This window comes from Myodes glareolus, chromosome 10 (genome assembly GCF_982192425.1).
Source record: "Myodes glareolus chromosome 10, mMyoGla1.1, whole genome shotgun sequence".
Taxonomy (NCBI): domain Eukaryota; kingdom Metazoa; phylum Chordata; class Mammalia; order Rodentia; family Cricetidae; genus Myodes; species Myodes glareolus.
In genome coordinates this window covers 77,246,090-77,269,655 of record NC_142035.1, presented here as the reverse complement: position 1 = coordinate 77,269,655, position 23,566 = coordinate 77,246,090, and the positions used below count along the sequence as shown (strand labels likewise).

At 45.0% G+C, this 23,566-nt stretch overlaps 2 protein-coding genes across 2 annotated transcripts in view; one reads left to right on the top strand and one right to left on the bottom strand.

Moving 5' to 3' along the window:
* The window catches only part of Prr5l (proline rich 5 like), a 183,600-nt gene extending 180,281 nt beyond the window's left edge, over positions 1-3,319 (bottom strand). Inside the window, exons 1-2 of the mRNA XM_085696663.2 lie at positions 3,192-3,319; positions 625-739 (exon numbers count right to left, since the gene is read on the bottom strand). The gene's annotated coding sequence lies outside the window, so the exon portion shown is untranslated. The remainder of the gene's footprint in view (positions 1-624; positions 740-3,191) is intronic.
* Positions 3,320-6,288: 2,969 nt separating this feature from the next.
* Commd9 (COMM domain containing 9) lies at positions 6,289-22,594 on the top strand. Its single transcript, XM_048443612.3, has 6 exons — positions 6,289-6,445; positions 16,087-16,212; positions 18,071-18,210; positions 19,927-19,961; positions 20,861-20,964; positions 21,880-22,594. Exons 1-6 carry the CDS (start codon positions 6,395-6,397, stop codon positions 22,018-22,020), a joined length of 597 nt encoding a protein of 198 aa, XP_048299569.1. The 5' UTR covers positions 6,289-6,394; the 3' UTR covers positions 22,021-22,594.
* The last annotated feature ends 972 nt before the right edge of the window (positions 22,595-23,566 follow it).

The following is a 23,566-nucleotide window of genomic DNA, read 5'->3' as shown; positions in this document are numbered from 1 at the left end:
CAACAATGGGACCTACAGAGAAGAATTAGACAGAGAGGTGGGCAGAAATACAGGCGGCTTCCTGAATATGCTCCTCATGTCCTGTCTGTTTAATGCATAAGAAAACTTATTATCTACATATACAGCTCCTCAGTGCATCTACAGCCCAGCGAGAGGCGTCGTCCACTCACAGTCATTACCGTTCCCTCCCCGTCACCGTTGGGGAGCCCCGCTTTGCTCAGACAAGATGAAGTTGACGGCTGGAGATCAGTCATTTCACATCTGCTCAGCCTTCCAGCTGGACAGTGTGGGTGCAGGAAGTCTATAAAGTCCAGAGTAAATGCCACCCTCTAACACACCAGTCCACTGAGGGACACTGACTCCCGGCCAGGAAGGAAGCTGGGAAGCATCATAGTCACAAATGCTCCAGTGAGAACCGAGTTCAAATCTGGCCTCCCTATTTAAAGGTCATGTGACCTTGCATGGAGGATTTCACTTGTCTGTGCCTCTATCTCCTTGTCTATTAAGTTGGGGTAATATAGTACCTGCTTGACTAGGTTATCATCTAGAATAGAAGAGGAAAGAACTGCAAAACTCTTAAAGACAATATCTAACCAGGGCAAAGGACTCAGTACAGAGACTTACCCTGACACTGCAAGGCCTCTCAGAACGAAATGCTGTCATTGCCTCAGTTTGTTGGCAGCCTGAGGAGCTCCTGATGGAGACCAGATCCTAAAACCAGGCTTCCTGGGTTTGAGTTCTGCAAGAATGGGAAGCACGACTGTGTAAGTGTTTAGTGTTAATGCAATTAGCACTGTGAGCTAATAAAGTAATGTCTATGTGTACATGGTATATACAGTAAGACAAAGTGATGTCTATATGTACATGGTATATACAGTAAGACAAAGTAATGTCTATATGTACATGGTATACACAGTAAGACAATGAAGTAATGTCTACACATACATGGTATATACAGTAAGATAAAATAATGTCTATATGTACATGGTATATACAGTAAGACAAAGTAATGTCTATGTGTACATGGTATATACAGTAAGACAAAGTAATGTCTATGTGTACATGGTATATACAGTCAGACAATGAAGTAACGTCTATATGTACATGGTATGTACAGTAAGACAATGAAGTAACATCTATATGTACATGGTATGTACAGTAATACAATAAAGTAATGTTTATATGTACACGGTATACACAGTAAGATAAAGTAAAATCTATATTACATGGTATATACAGTAAGACAAAGTGACGTCTATACGTGCATGGTATATACAGTAAGATAAAGTAATGTCTATATGTACATGGTATATACAGCAAGATAATAAAGTCTATACATACATGGTATATACAGGAAGATAATAAAGTCTATACATACATGGTATATACAGGAAGATAATAAAGTCTATACATACATGGTATACGCAGTAAGATAATAAAGTCTATACATACATGGTATACACAGTAAGATAATAAAGTCTATATGTACATGGCATATACAGTAAGATAATAAAGTCTGTACATACATGGTTTACACAGTAAGATAATAAAGTCTATACATACATGGTATATACAGTAAGATAATAAAGTCTATACATACATGGTATATACAGTAAGATAATAAAGTCTATACATACATGGTATATACAGTAAGATAATAAAGTCTATACATACATGGTATACGCAGTAAGATAATAAAGTCTGTACATACATGGTATACGCAGTAAGATAATAAAGTCTGTACATACATGGTATACGCAGTAAGATAATAAAGTCTGTACATACATGATATATACAGTAAGATAATAAAGTCTGTACATACATGGTATATACAGTAAGATAATAAAGTCTATACATACATGGTATACGCAGTAAGATAATAAAGTCTATACATACATGGTATACGCAGTAAGATAATAAAGTCTATACATACATGGTATATGCAGTAAGATAATAAAGTCTGTACATACATGGTATATACAGTAAGATAATAAAGTCTATACATACATGGTATATGCAGTAAGATAATAAAGTCTGTACATACATGATATATACAGTAAGATAATAAAGTCTATACATACATGGTATATGCAGTAAGATAATAAAGTCTGTACATACATGGTATACGCAGTAAGATAATAAAGTCTGTACATACATGGTATACACAGTAAGATAATAAAGTCTGTACATACATGGTATACGCAGTAAGATAATAAAGTCTGTACATACATGGTACATACAGTAAGATAATAAAGTCTATACATACATGGTATACACAGTAAGATAATAAAGTCTGTACATACATGGTATATACAGTAAGATAATAAAGTCTATACATACATGGTATATACACTAAGAGCTTAGTAATAACAACTGCTCTTTAGAAATGGTTGCTTTGATAAACCGCCATGTCCCTGAAGATTTTGGTCACTCACAGGTCTCAGAGGCACCTGATGCCTACACTCTTGGTAGGGGACCCCAAGAATCTCCCAAGCTTCCATTCTTCCCAGATACTGTGACCTCCTGTTTACCTCTCTTCAGTCCCCTTTTTGGAGCATATGTTTCAATTTGGAGATAATGTTGCCATTGGGCAGAACATGCCATATAAGAAGGCAAAGCATCCTTATGCATAAAATAAAATGAATGAATCTAAAAATGTTTTAAAAGGCATAGCTGCCCCCTTATCATCATCAGAGGATTGGAGTCATTACCCCTGGGGACACCAGAATCTGAGAATGCACAAAGTCATTATTTTAAAAATTGATAAAGCCTTTTCCATAAGATGTGCATATCTTCCCATATACTATGGTCATCACTAGATTGCCGCCCTATTTGGTACAACATAAAGGTTCTGTAACTTTATGTTCTGTGTTGTTTAGAAAACAAGGAAAAATGTCTATGCATGCTCAGGACAGATGAAATGTAAATGATATTTTTTATTCAACATTGGTTACATTCTTATATGTGGAACCCACGGGTACCACAGACTAGGTCTGCTTCCCTGTTGGGAGGATGCCAAACCTGACCACAGTTGCTTTTCCCTGTGTGTGAGTCAGAAGTGTCTATCTCCAACCCAGAGCCCCATCCTCCTTGGGCTACACACTCAGCTACTACCTGTAGCGGCCCCGCCCTAGGCTCTCAGCCTTTCTCCAGGTTACCTGCCTGGTTCCCTCTCCCAGGGTGGTTCCTACCTTGCACAGGAGAGACGAAGCATCCTGCCCTGCCAGTCTCTTGAAATGGTGACATTTTGGGAGATCTCCCTGGGCCTCACTCACCACTCTGACCCTGAAGACTGGGGGAATGAAATGGAATATGACAACCTGCCCCCTTCTAGCAGGAAATCATTGCTGCGCCAATCCCAGAACTGATAAACAAGCGCAGCACTGGAGGAGGATACAGTGCTACCCAGGCTATTGTCACAGCCTCTGCTCTGTGCGTGTGGGAACAAAGGGGCCTGTGTACAAACGCGGGGACAATACTGTTGTGTTGCCAGCTGCTTCTGTGTTACTCCCGGGGACAGCGGATGAAAAATGAGGCCACGGCGAGCTCTGAACCTCACTAATCTTAGCAACCAGGCCATTTCGGACATGGAAAAGACACAGGTACATTCAATCCATGGTTTCTACAGTGGGAAACAGGAGGCAGTGCCCCAAGTGTGATCTATTGCTTACAGGCCATTTTCAATACATGTGAAATCCCCAGCGCCTCTCTCCTCTTCCCTTTTCAGCTTTCAAAGACGTTAGAGTAAAAGGGACTGTTGTGGTCATCTTATGATCCTCAATGCTTAGTTTTCACAAACACAAACTGTAGCCAATATTCTGACTTACAGCCACTTACTCTGTGGTTAACTTCCACGCTTCGGCACCCCCCAAATGTTTTGAAACTACTCAGTGGGAGTTTTTAACCTAAGTAATTGTGCTGGTTAATTTTTAGATATCAACATGTTACAACCAATAATCCATTTGAGAAGGGAATCTCAAGGGAAGAGTTACTTCGGTTGGGTTAGCCAGGGTTAACCTGGGTGCATATCTCCGGGAGGTTGTCTTAGTTGTTAATTGAGATGGGATGACCCATCTCAATGTGAGAAGCGCCTTTTCATGGGCTGGGCACTGAAAGGTGTAAGAGAGATGAAGGCCAGCTGAGCGGAAGCAGCAAGCAAACAGCTTGGGTGCCTTTGTTTCGCTCTGCGCTCCTGAGCGTGCTGGTGTGACCAGGGTCTCCAGCTCCTGCTTCGGTGACGTGCTGATACCAGGAACTGTAAGTCAAACCCTTTCTTCCTGTGTGCTGCTTTCTGTCCACATTATTATCACAGCAACAGAGATAAAGCCAGACGTGTTTTAATTTACATTTTAATTGCATGTCCTAAGAAATAAATGAAATCCATGATAGTTTGGTAACTTACAGTGTGTGCATAAAGATCTCTGTCAAGATGCACTTTTCACAGGAAATAAATAAATAAAGCAGAGAAATGAATCTATTCAAAGCGAACCTTCAGTTTGGTAGATTTCGGTGCAGGACAGTCTGTAACAAGCATGTCTGCCCTTATTCCCACAGCTGCTCAGCTTCCAAGTTTAGAATTTTTGGAAGTCTTTTAACTGACATTTTATCATGCTGATATCTGGCACACTCCACAGCATCTCCAGCCAAGCTCCGAGCACTTCCAATTCCCTCATGTGTGGGTAGAAGTTTAGTTAGTAGCATCTGGAACACCGGTGGGGGAGGAGACTGCTCTGACACCTGCAGCGACTGCTGAGGCTGCCCACACACCGCAACGGCATGCATCAGGTGGTCTATACCCTCGGCGCATCCACCTTTCACTGGTAACTGACTCTTCACCTAACTGTGTTTATTCAAGGAAGAATTAGCATCTTTAAAGTCAGGTGATGAGGAAAGCCCAGCTCCCTCCTTCACAGGTTTCTGTTTTTTTCTTAGTTCTGGAAGCACATTCTTAAAATTGGAGTGACTCCCCAACTTGCAGCAAAGAGAGCTCCACATATGCCTGTGGAGGTGGCTGTTCTGGCCACAGATTTTGCTCCACTGGGATGTGAGTCTCCCTAGCACAGACAAGCAGTGGTTAGTGTCTTGTGCCGGAGCTCACAGCCTGCAGCCGCTTTGAACCAGGATGTAAAAAGGCCGCACTTAAAATTGTATACAAAGTTTCAAGGCCAGAAATCCTGGAATGGTTCAGCTGAGTGGCTCTACTTCAGATCTCCTAAGACGTTTGTGTTGGTCACTGTTTGTCACTATGCCACAATACTGGGCAGGAACGACTCAAGGAAGAAGGTTCATTTCGGCTCATGGTTTCAGAAGCTGTAATCAAACATGGCAGCGCAGGGTGGCAGTAATATCCAGGCAGGGCTCCTTATATAGCCCTGTAGCAGACAGGACACCAAGCAAATGGGCCAGAACCAGAAGTAGTACAGCTCTCAAAGTCCCGCCAGCAGTGACATTCGATAGGCAGGCCCCAATTCCTAAATTCCACAGCTTTCAAAACAGTCCCAGAAGCTAGGGACCAAGTGGTCAAAGCCTCAGCCTGTGAGGCAGATTTCAGAGTCAACAAATAAGAAGGTCCAGTCCAGCTGTTGGCCCAGCTACCGCTACTTTCAGACTCCCTAGAGGCGGGAACTTCTGCCCGTGAGGAAGGAGGTGTTTGCAGGCCTCAGTGCCTTGCTGCATGAGCCTTAATATTGAGTTCCCAGGGCAGAGACCCAAGGAAAGAATACAGGGAGAGCATGTGCGAGACAGGCAGCGCCGAGGGAGGCAATACTTTGATATGCCTTCCTGCCTTCTAGCCCCGTCCTAACCACCTGTTATTCACACCAGAGCTCTCCTGGGACCACAGGAAAGTTACTAAGAACCCTAAATGCTTTGGCTTCACTGTCTGGTAAGGCTGGTTATAGTACCGAGCCCGTATTTCTCCTTAAACAGAAAAGAAACTATATGCCTAAGAGCATTGTATGTTTTTTTTTTACAGGGTTACTGCAGGTGTGCATGCGTCCACGTGTGTGTGAATTCCAAAAATTCGAATCGGCACAGCTTCGTTTAAATCCATATGGCGAGTAGGAAGATCACTTCTAGGCATCTATGTTGCCAAGGTGCCTGCCAAGTGTGCAGGTGCATTTCCCAAATCAGCCAGCCAACCCAGAAGGGCAAAGGCAAAACCACTTTCCCTGACCTAGTCCAGACAGTTGCTCCTTGGAATCCATCCCATACCCGAGTTCTCCCAGCATCTCGGCTCTCTGATCCTTGAATAAGATTTCCCAGCCTTCTGCACACCCTAGTACTTTAACGCTAGTCTTGCCTGACACGGCGAAGAACTACAACTCCCGGCACGTCCCGCGAGGTGTCACGTGGCACGCCCCGCTTGCTCCCGCTGTCATGTGACCACAGAAAGATGGCGGCCTTGTCAGCGGAGCATTTCGTGGCGCTCCAGAGCCTGCTGAAGGTATCTTGCAAGGGTGGGGGTGCGTTCGGCGGCTGCCTTACACTCTGGGACTTTGTACAACGCAAACGTTGGGAATAAACCGGCTCTGTCTCGGAGCACTGCCCCCCGCAAGTATTTGTCTGTGTGACCCTGAGAAAATCACTTAGCCTTTCTGAGTTTTTAAACAGGAGCAACAAAATTAATCACTTCCTGATATTAAGGTGGAAGTTAAAAATAGATAATCGATGTGAATTCACCGAAGAATTAGTGACGACGAGTAGTTTTCCGGGCTGGAGCATCCGGGTGGCAATCAGTTCCCCATTCCCTCCAGGTCCGTCGCTCGCACTATCAGAAATTCTCTTTCTCGGGTACTATGTGCGTTCTGACCCCCTGAGGTCCAATTCTGTTCTGTATGCGGTCGGAACACTTTCCTGACCGTCTTTGGTAAGGTTGTGAGGTTGAAAAGGACATGAAATTTGAAATTTATGCCCTGACAATGCTGAAGCATTCATGGGCAGTTCGCATATGGCGGTTTTGTTGAACTTGTCCATATTGGGTTTCATGGTCTAAGTTGATGAAGGCAATTGACCAGGTCTTTTCCTCAAGAGGGCACCAGATCTCATTATGGATGGTTGTGAGCCACCATGTGGTTGCTGGGAATTGAACTCAGGACTCTTGGGAGAGCAGGCAGTGTTCTTAACCGCTGAACCATCTCTAAAGGGACATACCACTGAGGATATTATAAAGTTTGAATTACTCTGTAGAAGGGTAGCTCTACCATCCCTCTAGAACTTACCACTAGCTGACATTGCAGATCTGTTTATAGTCTCTTAAGAACATGATCTCAGTTTTGTTTTCCTTTCCTCTCTAAAGAAGATCAGTAATGATACTGGTGACACTATCATTATCAGCCACATTTGCTCGCTCCTCTCCTGAAGGCTTTGACTTTGTTGTTCACAAGTGTATCCCAACAAGCAGAACAACTCCTGGCACCCAGTATGTGCTGAAGAAATAGCTACTGAGTGCATTAGTGCAACAGAACTGACTGTAACTAGAAACCTAGAGTTCTCATGCCCAGCCGTTAGCCTTCGTGGTGGTTGATTTTGATCATTGCTTCTCCATTGCTACTTATCTTGAGACATTTTGTTTTCCTTGATAAACTTTAAAATGTAATCTATAGCATACATGCTGAAAATGCGGAAATCATGAGGGCTTCACTTTCTGACTACGCACTCGTAGCCGACACTAGATCACAAACTGAGACACCTGTCCCCGGAAGTCCCTCCCAGTTCCTAACTTCTTTCTCTCTCCTTTCCAGTAGTTCACTGCTTCTGACACAGCTAATTTAATATTGCTCATATCTGAATGTCACAAAATTGGAACAGTTGAACACATTCATTTTCACATCTTGCTCTCAGGCATGATGGTGTAGTGATAACTCATTTGCATTTTTAGTTCTACTTTTAAAAATTAAAGTTTATTATAAGTCAACCATAGAGCCACATGTAGTTGTAAGAAATAATGCAGGGAAATGCCATTTACCTTTTGTCAAGCATCCCCTAATGGTTACTTTCTGAGAATCTACAGGACAGTATCACTGTTGGGGTATTTACGTTGATACGCTCAAACTGTACAAGGCATTTCTATCAGAAGAAGAGCCCCATGTTGGTGTCTTGCAGCCATGCTCCCTTGCAGTTAGATCCAGACCTCCCTTACACTTCTGCGTTCTTCTGTCTTGGTTTTTCATTTCAAGTACTTTTGTAAGTCTCATTGTAGATGATGTTTGTGGATTGACTTTCCTCACTCAGTCCAATTCTCTAGAGCAGTGTTCTCAACCTGTGGGTCTTGACCCCTTTGGGGGTCACATATCAGATATCCTGCATATCAGACATTTATTTTATTATTTATAAGAGTAGCGGAATTACAGTTATGAAGTAGCAATGAGCTGGGCTCATTGAAAAGAACTAGCAATGAAATAATTTTATGGTTGGTGGTCACTGACACACGAGGAACTGTATTAAAGGGCCACAGCATTAGGAAGGTGAGAACCACTACCCTAGAGAATCATAAATCGTGTGTGTCAACAGTTGCTTCCTTTTTAGTGCCTAGGAGTATGCTGTAGTATTCTGTTTGTTTGTCACCACTCTATTAAAAGAGTTTCCAGTGTTCCCTGTTACAGAGAAAGTTGTGAGATCATCTAGAAGTCACATGGTTTAAAGACCTCTCCAGACTTTTCCAGAGTGCCTGTGCTACTTCACACTTACATCTGTGCCTGCATCAGCATCTGGGGCTGTCTCTGTGTCCTAGATGAATCATTCTGATAAATGTGTCTTGGATCTCAGTGTGTATGTGGGGGGGGGTATACATTTGTGTTTGTGTGTGTGTGATTGTGGATGTGTACGTGTGGTGGTCAGTCTTTGTCTTTAGTCTGGTTAAAGACAGGATCTTTCTCATCATTCACTGCAGCATACACCAGGCTCACTGTCCCAGAGCTTCTGGGAATTCTTCTGTCTATCATTGTGTGGCAGGAGCCCTGGGCGTGCAGATGTGTGTCTTACTTCAGCTTTTGCGAGTGTTTTGGGAATCCCGCTTCGGTCATCTGACTTGTGCAGCGACTGCTTTACCACCAGGCCGTCTCCCCCAGCCCTGTGTCTATCTTTAGTATTTCAGTCTGCGATCTATACAGAGCCGGTTTTTATAAAGTATGTGATATTTAAGTTGAGTGTGCTTTTTTAATGTCAAATTGTTTAGTACCATTTGTTAAAAAGAAAATTTTTCCTACACTGAATTGCTTTTGCAATTCAAGAATCCTTTGGGCATATCTGTGTAGTTTTGTTTCAGGGTTCTCTGTTGCCTTGATCCATGTGTTCATTCCTCTGAGTATGCCCAGTGATTGCTCTAACTGTATAATAAATCTTGAAATCAGACCGGTTCCTCCTACGTTATTCTTCTTTCTCAAAGTTGATTTGGCTAGGGAGATAGCTCAATCTATAAGTCACATGTTATGCAAGCGTGAGACTGTGAGTGTGATCTCTGGACCCCAGGTGAAAAGCTGAGGTGATGGTGTGCACGTGTAAGCCCAGTCCTGGAAGACACGGACAGTGGGATTGCTGGGGATGGCTGGGCTTGACTATTGACTGTTTGCCTGGTCCAGACCAATGAAGAACCTGTTTCAGGGAGCAGGGTGGATGGTGCCTGAAGAACCACAGTGAGATTGTCTCTCTCTTTACATTTATGTACACACATATGCACATGTTCTCCCAACACATTCACAGGCATACACACACACACACACACACACACACACACACACACACACACACGCTTGCACATGTTGCTTTAGCTGCTCTAACTCCTTTGCCTTTCAGTATACATTTTAAAATGTTGGTTATTTCTGAAACAAGCATGTTTAGATTTTGATAGGAATTGTTTTTAATCTATGTGCCAACTAGGGGGAAGTTGCCCTCTTTAGGGTGTTGAATCTCTCAGTACATAAACTTGGTGTGTCTGCGCATTTATTTCATCTTCTCTGAGCTCCTTTGTCTGCAGTCTGTAGTTGTATTGCAGAAGTCCTAGAACTCATTCTTTGACCATTGCAAAGGACACTTTTTAAAGTATGTTCACATAACTTGCTCTGACTTCCCTCAGCGATGGGCAGGACCCAAGAGTTGTAAGATGAAATAAACCTTTTCTCCCAATCACAACAGTGGAAAACAAACTAAGACAATCTTCCTGGAATACTGGGTTACAAAGCAGAATGAGCAGGAGATACACTGTCAAGGAAGAAAGGGAAGGGAGGCTGGTTGAAGATGGGGGAGCAGATTTCTGAAGAGGAGGGGAGGAAGATAGAAAGAAGGGGGAAGAGGGTGGGTGAGGGGAGAGTGGGGATATGAGGAGCCAGAATGTATTAGAATACTCTTCTCAAAATTTTAGGTGGGAGAAGATACCCAATAGTCCTATGAAAATATTGATATACTAGTGAATAGTTAAGGCCAAAGCCAGGGCACTGAAGCTGGAATACAGTCCTTGCTCATCGTCAGTAACCTTTGCTTTGTATTTTGAAAGATACATTTTCTCTGAGAAACACCTGTCCATTATTCGGACAGGCAACGCCCAAGATAAGATGGTTCAACCTTCAATTGTTTGACCTTACAACACTGTGAAAGTAATAGCATTGGGTCCAAAGCACACTCTGGATTCAAATCATCTCCTGGCTTGCAGCATCTGAGGAAGATGCTTGCAATGCCAGGGGGCAGTTCTGAACCTAGCTGTGCTGACCATAGCCTAGGTTGTTAACTGTAGGCTTTCACAGATGCCCTTCCCAGTTAAGGACGTGTTCTGCAAAGGTTTACTCTATCCCCAAATTCTCCCATGCTCACTGGCCAGGTGGGGTCATGAGGCTGCATTCTCCTCAGATGTGCACCCCTAGGTTTTAGGTGTGTATACTGGTCTCCCATGAGGCCAGGTAGTTTTTTCTAAGAATTTTATATTTTTGAGAAGGTTTTTTTTATTTTAAATGTATTTATTTGTGCGTGCACAGGCACACACACACTCACATATTCAGGTATGGAGGTCAGAAAACAACTTGCTGTAGATGGAAGTTTCTGTCCCCTCCCTTCCCAATTCCCAAATAATCAACATGGAGACTTAAATATAAATGCTCAGTTGATAGCTCAGGCTTATTACTAATTAGCTCTTACACCTTAAATTAATCCATTTCTGTTAATCTGTGTATGCCACCTGCCTTATGGCTTTACCTTTCCTCTAGCATGTCTTACTCCCTCTGTGTCGCCTGGTGACTCTGCTGAATCCACTCTTCTTCCTCCCAGCATTCCGTTTGACTGTCCCATCTGTACTTCCTGCCTGACTACCAGCCAGTCAGTTCTTTTTTAACTGATGAGAGTAATGTATATTCACAGTGTACAGAAGGATTATTCCATAGCAGCTTTCAGTGGTTGGTTCTTGCCTTATACCATGTAGGTTTTAGAAATCAAGCTCAGGGCCTCAGCTCAAGCCTTTCTCTACCTGCCAAAAGAGCTCCTTGGTTGAGAGGGTTTTCTTTGTTTAAGTAAAATATTGATGTTTAATTTTATCAAGCATTTTTCTTGGTTTTTTTGAGATTGTGTGGTTCCCCCCTCTTTAATCTGTTAAAATGTGAATTACATACATTTTCATATACTTAACCAGATTCATATTCCTGGAATAAATCCCATCTGGCCATAGTGTATAATCCCTTTTATACATTGTTTATATATTGCTTTTTCTATATGTTAATATGTTGCTAAGAATTTCTGTGTCAGTTTTTATGAGGGGATGCGGATCTGTAATTTTCTTTATTCCCTCTTTCTCTTTTCCCTTTTTTGAACTATCCACCTGATTTGGATATTTAGGTAATTTTACCAATGAAATGCGTTGAAAACTGTCCCTTCCTTCTCTGTTTTCTAAAAGAGATTTATAGAATTGATGTTTTTAATCTTGAAATGTTTGTTAGAATTCTCCAGTGAAAAATGTCTAGGTCTAGAGGTTTTGTTTTTTTTTTTGAGTTAATGCTGTGGATTCAATTTCCTGAGTAGTGACAGCTGTTGCGTATCTGTTTCATATGAGGGGCGTCGTGATGGGGTTTTTGAGTAATTGGTCCATTTGTGGAAGCCGTCAGGTTTGTGTGTAAGCTTCCCTCATCCTTTCAGTGTCTGGCTTGTCATTCTTGCCAGCTCTTTGTTTCACCTGCTTCCCCTGTCCTCTTACTGGGGGAGTGTTCCATGGATGTCAATTAGAGTGATGGATGGTGTTGCTTAATTCTTCCGTGCCCTTTCATATCTGGCCGGTTCTATCGGTCGCTGAAGGAGGGGTGCCGCTGTGCCCGTGGGGTTGTGGAAATCCTGTTTCTCCTTACATTGCTGTCAGTTCCTGCTTCGCAGTTTGCAGTCCTCTTGCTGGTTGTATACACATTCTGGATATTTTCCTAGTGGACAAAATCTGGCAGCATTTTATAATACTGTCCTGATAGTTTTCTTTCTATAAAGTATGCTTTATCTGTTATCAGTGTGGCCATTCTTGCTTTCCGTTGATTGGTGTTTGAATGTTTGTTCATCCGTCCACTTTAGCCTGCCCATATACTTAAAGAGAGATCCTTGTATATAGCAGTTAATATTTTTCATCCACTCTGTCCATTTTTCTGTTTCAATTAGAATGTTTAGGTCACTTAGAGTTAATACAAATAATTGCCACGCTAGGACTTAAATCTGCTCTTCTGTTTTTCTGTTCATTCTTTTTTATTTTTCTTTCTTACATTTCTCCACTTTCCCATGGGTTTCTTAGGGGCTAGGGAGATGGCTATCTGGGTAAGAGTGCTAGCTATGCAAGTGTGAGAGCCAGAGTTTGAATCTCCACCACGCACCTAAGAGGCTGTGCATGGCCACCCAGCTCCCTGTAATCCCGGCATTGTAAAGATCAGGGACAAGAGGGTCTCTGGGAGAGTCAGACTGCTGGCCTAGCTCCAAGAGCAGTGAGAGACCTTGTCTAAGGGAGTAGGAGGAGAGTGATGAAGCAGGACACTGAACACCCCACTCTGGTGTACATAGACACACACACACACACATACACACATGTGCACTCCCCCTCCGCTGTACACACACAGAGACATGCACACACACTCCCCCCTGGTGTACACACACACATGCGCATGTACACACTCATACACATGCATGCACGCACACACGTACATTTATACAAAGAATCCTGTATTATCTGGGATTCTAAAATGACCTTTCTAGTCACAGCATACATATGTCACAGTCTGTTGGTGTCATCATTTTATCAGCTAGGATGGAGTCTAGTTATAACCCATTTGTATTGAATATTTCTTGTGCATTACATTTGAAGCTTTAGCAAACTATGTTATAATTTTTGCTTAGCCTTCAAATGTAATTTAGAAAATTTATTTTTTTTTTTTACATCTTTGCTTGTTCTTTTCTGTCTTCATGTTCTAGCAAAATCTGTAAAAGCACTGACTGCCATGGTCAGAAGGTGGTAAGAGACTAAGGAAACGTGCCATGCACATTGCTGATGCTACTGGTGCCAGCATCAGCTTGCAAAGCTCAGATACCACTCTGATGGTTCTGTATCCCTGGGATGCAGGGAAAGAGGCCAGGGTTGCTGAGGGGCGGTATGGCAGGGATGACCCAAGATAGTTTCTGTCAGGTCCCAGTGGCTCCCACGCTCTGTCATTCCTTCTCTGTTGAAGGACTTGCCATAGCCAGTTCATGGCAGATCTTCTGGCAGATTATCTTGGTTGTGTTTGTTTCCTGAAGGACATTTGCTGAGGGTCCTAGGCTGACAGTTCTTTCCACACCTGAGGAACATTCTCTTTAGACCCTGAGTTCTAACATGAAAGCCGTCGCCAATCTGAGTATGTCTCACACTGCTTACAATTTGTGTGTGTGTGTGTGTGTGTGTTTCTTTTTTTAAAAGCTCAATTTCTGGTGTGTATTGATGTGCTGTTTTAAAATTATGCTCTTTAGGATTTACTTGGGTTCTGGAAATGTTTACCATTAAGTCTGATTAAACTTGGAAAGTTTAATATGTTCTGTTATTTCTTAAATGTTACCTATCTACTGTCTATCTCTGTCCATCCGTCCATCTGTCCATCCATCCGTCTATCATCATTCCTTTCCTCTTTTATTTCCTTCCATGACTTAACTGGTACACTTGTTAGGTCTTTGGTGGGGCCCTGCGAACCCCAAGGCCTTGTTGATGAGTTTCAGTCCATTTTCCTCTGTTCAGGCTGGGTGATTTCATAGAATGGACTGTCTCCCATCTATTAGTTCTCTGATGTCCCTTCCATGTTGCTGTGCTGCATTTGTTCTCTGGGTGTTTGTTTGGGTTGTGTCTCTCAAATGCAATTTGTTTGCTTTATATTATTGTTGCCTTATTTTTTGCCAGTCTTTTTATTTGTTTCAGGAATGTTTCTAATGATTGGAATATTTCAAAATCATAACTGCTTCAAAATCTTGGTCAGATAATTTTAACATTGTCCCTGAGACAGTCCCATCATATAGCCCAAGTTGACCTGCAACTTGTAATCTTATTCCCTCAGCCTCCTGTGGTACCTGTTCACTCCCACTTCCCATTCATCCCGAAATCTTCTGGTTTCTGGTCACACGGGGGATTTTTATTAGAACCTGGACATGTTCCTGTTGTGTTCTGAGACTGTACATAGTATTTAAATCTTGTTTTAGTTAGCTTTCCCCAACATTGCTACAGCAAAGAGAAGGGATGTCTTTTGTCAGCTTGACACAGCACAAATGATAGAGTCGTCTAGAAAGAGGGAATTCCTCTTGAGAAAGTGCCTTCATCAGACCGGCCTTTAGGCAGGACTGTGGGCGCATTTCCTTGATGAATGATGGATGTGGGAGTGCCCAGCCCACGGAGAGTGACGCCAGCTGGGCAGACAGGCTTGAGAAAGCAGGCTGAACAAGCCATGAGGAACAAGCTGGTGAGCGCCGCTCCTGCGTGGCCTTTGCTCAGGTTTCTTCCTCTGGATTCCTGCCTTCGCTACCCCGATTGTGGACTGCCACCTGTAAGCCAGATTAACCCTCTCCTCCCCAGGTTAGTTTTGATCAGTATCTTACCACAGAAAGAGAAACCTCATTAATTCTACATGGAGGTGGAAGTCCAGAATCCCCACAGGACAGTGTGGCTTGCCACAGGCCAGTGGAAATGAGGATCCAAGTTCCCCTCTTGCCTTTCCTGGTCCTGGATACCATCTGCATTAGTCAGGGTTCTCAAGGGTCACAGAACCTATAGAATGAATCTCTTTCTCAAAAAAGAAAAAAAAAAACCATGAATCTCTCGTCTTGAGGTGTATATGGAATTTATTGGAAGGACTTACAGGCTGTCTAACAATGGCTGGCTGTGAATGGAAAGTCTAAGAATCTAGTAGTTCCTTAGTCCCACAAGGTTTGTGTCTCAGCTGGTCTCTGTGTATGCTGGGGTCCCAAAGAAGTAGGCCCCAGTGAAGGAATGGATGTGCCGACACAGTGAGGGCAGGTGGATGAAGAAAAAGCAATCCCTTCCTCCTTCCACGGTCTTTATATAGGCTTCAGCAGAATGTGTGGCCCAGATTAAAGGTGCCCCCTCCCGCCTCAAGGTCCGGATCACCAGTGTGCCCTCTGTTTCTGGACTGTGGTTATACTTCCACATATAGTCAAGTTGATAACCAAGAATAGCCATCAGACCACCCTAAGAGGTGTTGGGATTCCTTGCTGCAGCCTCCATTACAGGGCTTACTGCTCATGGCGAGACTTCCTGTCAGCCATTGCCAGCCCCGGTGATGTTCTCACAGTTCTATGTGACTGTTGTTGGGGCTGAAGTAGAGGAGTCACTGTCTGAAGGGATTCTGTCTTAGGAGGTTCCCCTCTATAGCGAGGTCTGGGATCAGTGAGACAAAGGGAAACCAAGAACCTGAGCCCCGTGTCAGTCCCTGGGCTTCATCCTGGCAGGTCCGCCTTCTCCCCCATTCAGGGCTATGCTTAGGGATTGGTTCTCAGCAGGAAGAGTAGGGAAAGGCACATCCAGTCCGTCTCCCCAGAAACAGAAGTGTTAAGCGACTCTCACATAACCAGCACAGGCGTTTGCAGGGTCTAACTGTGTGTGCTTCCTAGGCCTCCTCGAAAGATGTCGTCAGACAGCTGTGCCAAGAAAGCTTTTCCACTTCAGCCCTTGACTCAAAGAAGCTCTTGGACATTACATGTTCCGGCTTGTCTGTGACGCAGGAGGAGGCAGAGCAAGTAAGTGTGCTGAGAAGTGGCCGTCACCCGCCAGTCCTTATCACCTGTCAGCCTCGTTCTTGACTTCCTGGTCAGTCTCATGTCCAAAGATATTTACTGCTTGACACATTTGTTGATACTGTAGCGAGCCTCAGATAGTTCTTAAAAAATATTAGTGAACTCAAAGGATTTTGTCTTTGAGCCTTTATGACACATAAGCCCACTTGTGATAAATAACTAGAGTTCCCAGTCCCTTTCATTTCAGGCTTATTACCTAGGCAGTGTGGGGAAAAAAAAAAAGAAACCTGACCTTTTGTGATTTCGCGTATGCCCAGCATGTGACTTGTGGGTGCTGATGAGCTGGCAGCTGAGGGCAGACCTTGTAGATGTCTGAGCTGAGGCACCAAGGCCTGAGTGGAGTCAGAGAATACCCATTCTAGGCTCAACCAGGCTCCCTCAGGGACGCTGTGTTCCGCACACCCCAGTCTTGTCCTCTGCCCCGTGACATCTTCTGCTCAGGTCACGTGATGTTCATCAGGCAGTGGAGGAAGCCAGAGTTACACAGCAGTGGCGGTGTGCTCCATCCCAGGCAGATATGCTTGACAGGAGTATCTCGATCCAGACGGCCCTGTTATTACATTCTCCTTTAATCTAGAGCTTTATTTGTGGAAATAAACTATGGGAAAAATGAAAGACAGAAGTAAGATTGTGGACTTGGTTTGGATGCTCTTAGAATAAATACAAGAACTTGGGTACAGCTGGATGATTCTAGGAAGACAGAATGGAGACAAGCCCATTACAAAGCACACTGATGAAGTAGTCACTTTGTTAATGCCCACCCTCACTGCTGGAAGCTTCGCTTCTCTTTGCTTCTGGGTTGTGTCCATTTTTAGTCAGACAGCCTCCATGGTGTCATAAAGCTGCAAAGCAGAGAAACAGGTACCACCAGAGAGCTTCCTTGGGGTTAGCTAAGCATTGTTATATTCATAAGTGAGCTCTAAGCTACATTTGGCTACAGATCTACAAGAACATAGGATAGTTTGCCAGGAGTGTAGCTCAGTGATAGAGTGCCGGCCTGCTGTGCAGAAAAGCCCTGGGCTGGCTAGGCAGCGCCTACAGGGGTATAAGGTGGGAACATGAAGCAAGGCAGAGTCCAAGACTCCCCTTTCCCAGAGGGAATCCCACTACTGGCCAGGAACTGTTTTTCTTTGGTCTTCCAAGAGACAGCTTAAAGGCATGATGTGCCTTCCACTCCAGGGAAACCATTATCTTCCCTAACAACTCGATAAGCACAGGTTCAGATTCTTGCAAGAAGGGTGCAGCCTCACTCATAGAAATATGGCCTATGTTTACACAGTCCTCTTAGTCCAGAGGCATTGGGCCAGTGCAGGGTTGCCTAGTAACTCAGCTGGCTTTGCACGTCTCTCAGGTTACCAGGGAAACAACGTCACAAAGTTAAGTGAAGGTCAGATTCTTCCACAGAAAGCAAAAAGATATACCATTCTTTTGCCCACAACTAACAAGTTTCTGACAGGCTGATGACTTCCTGGATGGGGTAGCTGTCTCTGTCTTCTAAAAGGGCCAGTGTATTAGCAAAGTCAGGTGGGTGTATAGTGAGCTACAAACTCAGGTGTGTAGTGAATTAGCAGTCAGGTGTGTAGTGAACTAGCAGTCGGTTGTGTAGTGAATTAGCAGTCGGGGGTGTAGTGAACTAGCAGTCGGGGGTGTAGTGAACCAGGTTGGTGTCAGCGCCTGCTGCAGAGGCCCCGCACTGTGGTAACTCACCCTGTGACTGTGGCGGTGTGTCTGTCCGTGGGTGAGTGTGCAGAGCCCCTGCCCTCGCAGTGTACCCTCGTGTCTCCGCCCTCTTTTCCCACAGCTGCTCCAGGCGCTGCACCGCTTCACTAGGCTGGTGGCCTTCCGGGACCTGTCCTCTGCCGAAGCGATTCTGGCTCTCTTTCCAGAAAATTTCCACCAAAACCTCAAAAACCTGCTGACAAAAATCGTCCTGGAGCACGCGTGAGTGAGTTTTTGAGAGTCCCTTGCTATTCCTGTTCTTGTACTATTCATATCTTGCTATAACTATTAGCACATTGTGTGCACTTTATATACACAGAGCCTAGAGATAATGTGAACTGTGGTTGAAAATGCACACAGATAAATGGTGGAAGAGAATAAATACTTGTAGCCCCTCAGCCGGAGCCTAGCTGTATCCAGTGTCTAATGGGAAGCCTTTATTTACTTACTTTTGTTGTTTGAGGACGGGTCTCCCGTAGCTTCGGCTGCCTTGAGCTGCCTTTGTGGCCAAGGATGACTCTGAACTTGTGTTCCTTCTGTGTCCTCTTCCCGAGTGCTGGGATTACAGACATGTGCTGTTCCACTGCTAGCTTGAAGGTGAGAACCTGGCTGGTGTTTCTTTTTGCACATATATGGAAAAGCCAACTTTTTGGTTTTGGTTTTAACAAACAGGACCTTGCCATTTTATAGCTGGTTTATTTTCAGCAAACGGTATTAATATTAATGACACTTCTATAAATGTTTACCCTTAGGGCCGTTTTTAACAGTTTAAGGAAAGTATATTCTAGAACATGGAGGAATTATTTAAGGTTAGCCATTTAGGTGTAGACAGCTTCTCCCAAAGACAGTTTGTAATAGAACTTTGTTATGTATTCAGCTATTGACTTACCGACTTAAAGGCTATCACATAGCGGGACATACTGGGTTTTGCCATGCATTGTCAAGTGGGCCAAGTTTGCTACCAAAACCATTGTGCCCCCCCCTTTTCTTGAGAGTAGGTCTCCCTATGTAGCCCAGGTTAGCCTTGCATGTGGAATCTGTTGTTTCTGCTGCTGTGGCTGGAGGCATGCTCCACAACGCCTGGCCTCGCTGCACTGAGACGCTTTCTCTTTTCTGTTCCTTCCCCAGTCCTTTGACTGGGAAATAGCCCCATTTTAGCTTTGAACTTTCTGAAATTAGAGATGTTGATTGTCTTTTTCCTGTATTTATCGATCATTTTAGTTTCTTTTATGAATTGTCTGTACTTTCTAAACTGAGAAGATGCTTTTCAACGTGAATCTTAAATAGAAGTGGATTGTTGTTTAGCTGAGCGCTTTAAGGGGTCTGTTGGTAATGGTTGTTTACCAGGAGCTTGGTAATATATGGTGGCCACCGTATATTCTGATGGCTTGGCACCTCACCCTGCTGCTCTAGCACTGCCAGGCTTGTGTGGTGTGTTTTGAGTAAGATGTGGCACTCATAGTAGATGCTCAGGGAGAGACAGTGAATTGACCTGTTCTAGTTCATCTTAGAGACCAGTAGCTCATTAAGACTGTGACCCATTAAGCTTTCTCTTCTGTCGTATTGCATTTATTTATTTGGAGGGCTGTGGAGCATGCGTGGTGACACAGAGGTCAGAGGGTGGCTTGCAGGACTTAGTCCTCTCTCTTGATCATATGGGTCCCATACATTGAAGTCAGGCCCTCTGTTAGGGCTGCAAGTGTGTTTATTTTCTACCTTGTATGGTTTTTCTGTCTTGTTTTTCCTAAGCTATGAAAACTATCAGCACTCGGGCCTTGCCATCACTGAGCTTCGCAGAACAATGAAAAACTGCATTGGTAGGGGTTGTTTCTGAAGCCCTTTCTTGATGTGAGGCCCCAAGCTGGGGTCTCTCCTTATCAGAACGCTTACTCTCATTGCTTTCTCATGGCTTCCTCCTTGTCTTTCCCTCTTAAACAGATCTACTTGGAGAACTGAAGCTCAAGCAAACCAGAGTGAGTACGGAGCCCCCGCCGCTCCTCCAGTGCCAGCACTGAGTCCCCCAACCAGGCCCTTAACCACAGACCAAAGAGAACTAACTGTTATAGCCCCAAACCACACTCTGTGTTATGCTTTTAATTTTCTCTTGTGGTGGTGGTGGTGGTGGTAGTGGTGGTGGTGATAGACACGAGCTATAATACAGAAACACCTAAGCGGAAAGTGAAGTACTTGTCAGCTAAGTACTGTGTCGGTTAAGACAATAAAGAGGGGAGCAAAGTGGGCTAATAGGAAGGGGAGGAGGAGAGAGTGGGTGTAGGCTGACAGATGCACGTGACACTGAGCTTATGTAACACGGTACATGTATAGTGACCGTAATCAATGAGAATTGTATATATATATGTGTGTGATGTGCCAAAAGGAAAGATTAGTCATTAGCGTTACTCCTAATGGTGCATAAGAGTGTGCTGCTGACTGACTGCTCTTGTGGCTTTGTTAAATCAGTCACACAGCTGGAGCTGTGTCTGCCGACCCATGCAGCCCTCCCAGGAGCCCTGGAGTCCCGGCTTCCAGATGAGAGGGTTGGGCAAGTGTGGGGCTTGCCTGCAAACCAAGACCATTTCATCCGTAAAACAAAGTAGCACAGTCGCCCAAGTTGGCCTTTCTCTATGTCTCCGTGTCACCTGTCTTTCTCTCCCAACCTCTGGAGTGTGAGTGTCTGGAGGTGCACCCACCGGGAGTCAGGCAAAGGACGGTGGCCCCACACAGTGTGTAAGGCACACGACTTAGGCCCTCCCTGTCTCTTTCTGAGGCTTGCCTGTATTGTATGCATACCTTCCTCACAGCCACCTGTCACTGAATAAAAGCTCAGGAGAGACAGTAGTATAGCCTCTCACCAAAGCTGTGCCCTCCACAGTCTCTCTGCCACGCCTGGTGGACCTGGACTGGAGAGTGGATATCAAAACCTCCTCAGACAGCATCAGCCGCATGGCCGTCCCCACCTGCCTGCTCCAGATGAAGGTGCGCCCACTGCCCCACTCCGCAGAAGGAATGATAGTGGGTTGACCCTCCCCCGCCCACAGCCATCTGCAACACCAGCAGTCAAAGTAACCACCCTCCCCCAGTGTGGTGTCTGTTCAGATTCTACCTGCGGGAGTGTATTGAATTAGCTTGGTCATAATGAAGTAGATACTAAAAGCAGAGGCTTCAGAATGGCAGGTGCAGGGCATTGTGTTCCTTAACTAGTGTGCTGAGCCTGGCTTTAACAACAGGGTTACGCATGTGGATGCTGACAGCCCTCTGGATCTGTCAGGTAGCCTCTCAATAGCTTCCTGTCCCGTGGAACTGGGCCGTCACTGCCGCAGGACAGTTGATTGCCAGTACTGCGTTTTCCTGCACCTGCCTGGTCTCATTCTCTCCACCTTTTTGTTCTTTACCGGAGCCCCATAAAGGCATAGGACCCATCTCGTAGGGTTTGTGTGGTTACAGTTAGAGAGTGCCAGGCTATCGCCACTTCAGCAGACACCCAGAAATCCAGCATCCGTAAACAAGTCCCTTTCAAAATATAGTAACATTTCATGTCCTCTTTTAAGATCAAATCAGTACACCCGGAACTTCTGTGTCTGATTGTTTGCTGCATGCCATAGAGCCCGCTTGTCTAAGTGTAGTACAGACAGACAGTGGTTTCTCATTTGAGTGCTAAGACCCAGTACTAGAGAGGTGAGTGAGCGTTCACTCACACTCATGTGTCAAAGGAGAGTGACCCAGGCCTGCCAAACATCTCCTTCATTGCCAGCAGCTAAAGAACGTGAGGCTAGGATCCTCTGCTGCACCCCACAGAGCCCTTCTCTTTAGGAGCCAGTAGAACTGCGTGGGGTTCTCTTCTGGGGCAAGCAAAGACAGGCAGCTCTGACTTTCTGGACCATGTTCTTACAGATTCAAGAAGATCCTAGTCTGTGTGGAGACAAACCCTGCATCTCGGCTGTGACCATGGAACTGAGCAAGGAAACACTGGATACCATGTTAGATGGTCTGGGCCGAATCCGGGACCAGCTTTCTGCTGTAGCCAATAAATAGGCCAACCAGCTGCTGACCTGTGAAGGTGTGGTGCTCACCACACGGGCTGACGGTGCACGGGCAGCGTGACAGAGACGCCGCTGCTCTTCAGAAAGCACAGTGGAGGGAAGGAAGCCGCCAAGCCCATGGCCATTCTTTCTCTTCCTCATTTTGTTTCTTTTCACGGTGATGAGCAGAAGCCCCCGCCTCTGCGACGGCGTTGGGAGAAGCTGAGTTACTGCGCTGGCTGTGTGAGGGGGCGTGTTCTTTATGTCAGCTTCTGAGCAGGCTGCTGTGGAAAACTTGGGCCCAAACTGGGGAGCTTACCTAATGAGCTTACCTCCAGCATTACCTCGGAGGAGTTCATTTCCCGCCCTGGAACACATGGGGGGACTAGGGTTGATGGATGCCAGCAGCGCCTGCTCGCCCATCAGAGTACACGCCACACCACAGCACGGTCCCGCAGAGCCGTCTCTGAGCCTGCAGCCCTCCTGGGCCACAGCTCCAATTCAGAAAACTAAAACATGATATTTGCCACTACTCCTGAGCGAGAAAGTGGAAAGAATTGGAAATAAATAACAGTGTTTTGATTCTGGTCATGATTCTTTTTACTTGAGTTGATATCTTCAGCCTTGCTACCTCTCATTCGGGTAAATGACCTTAGCTTCTTAATTCCAGGCTAAGCTCACAGCTGCATGGCAGGAGGCACTGCACGGCTAATGAACCTCACCGCTCTGCTGTTGTCCATCATGTAGACCCAAACAAAACAGGGCTAACAGGAGGGGCGCTCCTGAGAGTTCGCCACGGAGAACAGCTCTCATGCTTCATGTGCCGTCAGACCCCATGCCGGGGAACCTCTTCTCCTTCAGTGATCTCCACAGTAGCACATGCAGCCTGAGTGTGTGTGTGTGTGTGTATGTATGTGTGTGTATATTTGTGTGTGTGTGTGTGTGTGTGTGTGTGTGTTGGGATGGGTGTGGCAGGGAGGAGGTAGCACCATTGCTGAAGAACAGTCAGGCAGCCAGGCTGGAAAGACAACCCTGCTCCTTGATGGGGATGTGCTTGACCTCTAAGGATCAATTCCTTCCCAGCCCTGCTTCCCTTTTTTAATTAAGTAGACACATAATTGTATCCTCCTTCGAAGACTGTGAAGATAAAATGGTATAACACACCTGAAAGTACTTAGCACCGGGACAGCTAATAGGCTCGGTAACGGTAGCTCTGACTATTAATAGGCACAGCGGTAGGACGCTCCGGCATCCGATGCACGGTCTCAGCGACAGGGTTGGTGTGAGGATGCAGGCGGGTATCCTCCCTTTGTGGATGAGACAGCCAGCTCCTGCAGGCTGGTCACCTGCTGGCAGATGGCCTCATTAGGATGTGGGGACAGCTTTCCTAGCTTTCTCTCTGCGACGCGGGACTCTGCAAGGGACATGAAGCTTTTTAACTGGCTTGGTTTGGAAAATCTGAACCTGAAGATAAGAAATCTGGCCACCCAGTGAGATACTGGGAAGTCAAGACAACCCTCTGAGCGTCTCATACTGAGCAACCTGATCTTAAAGGACAT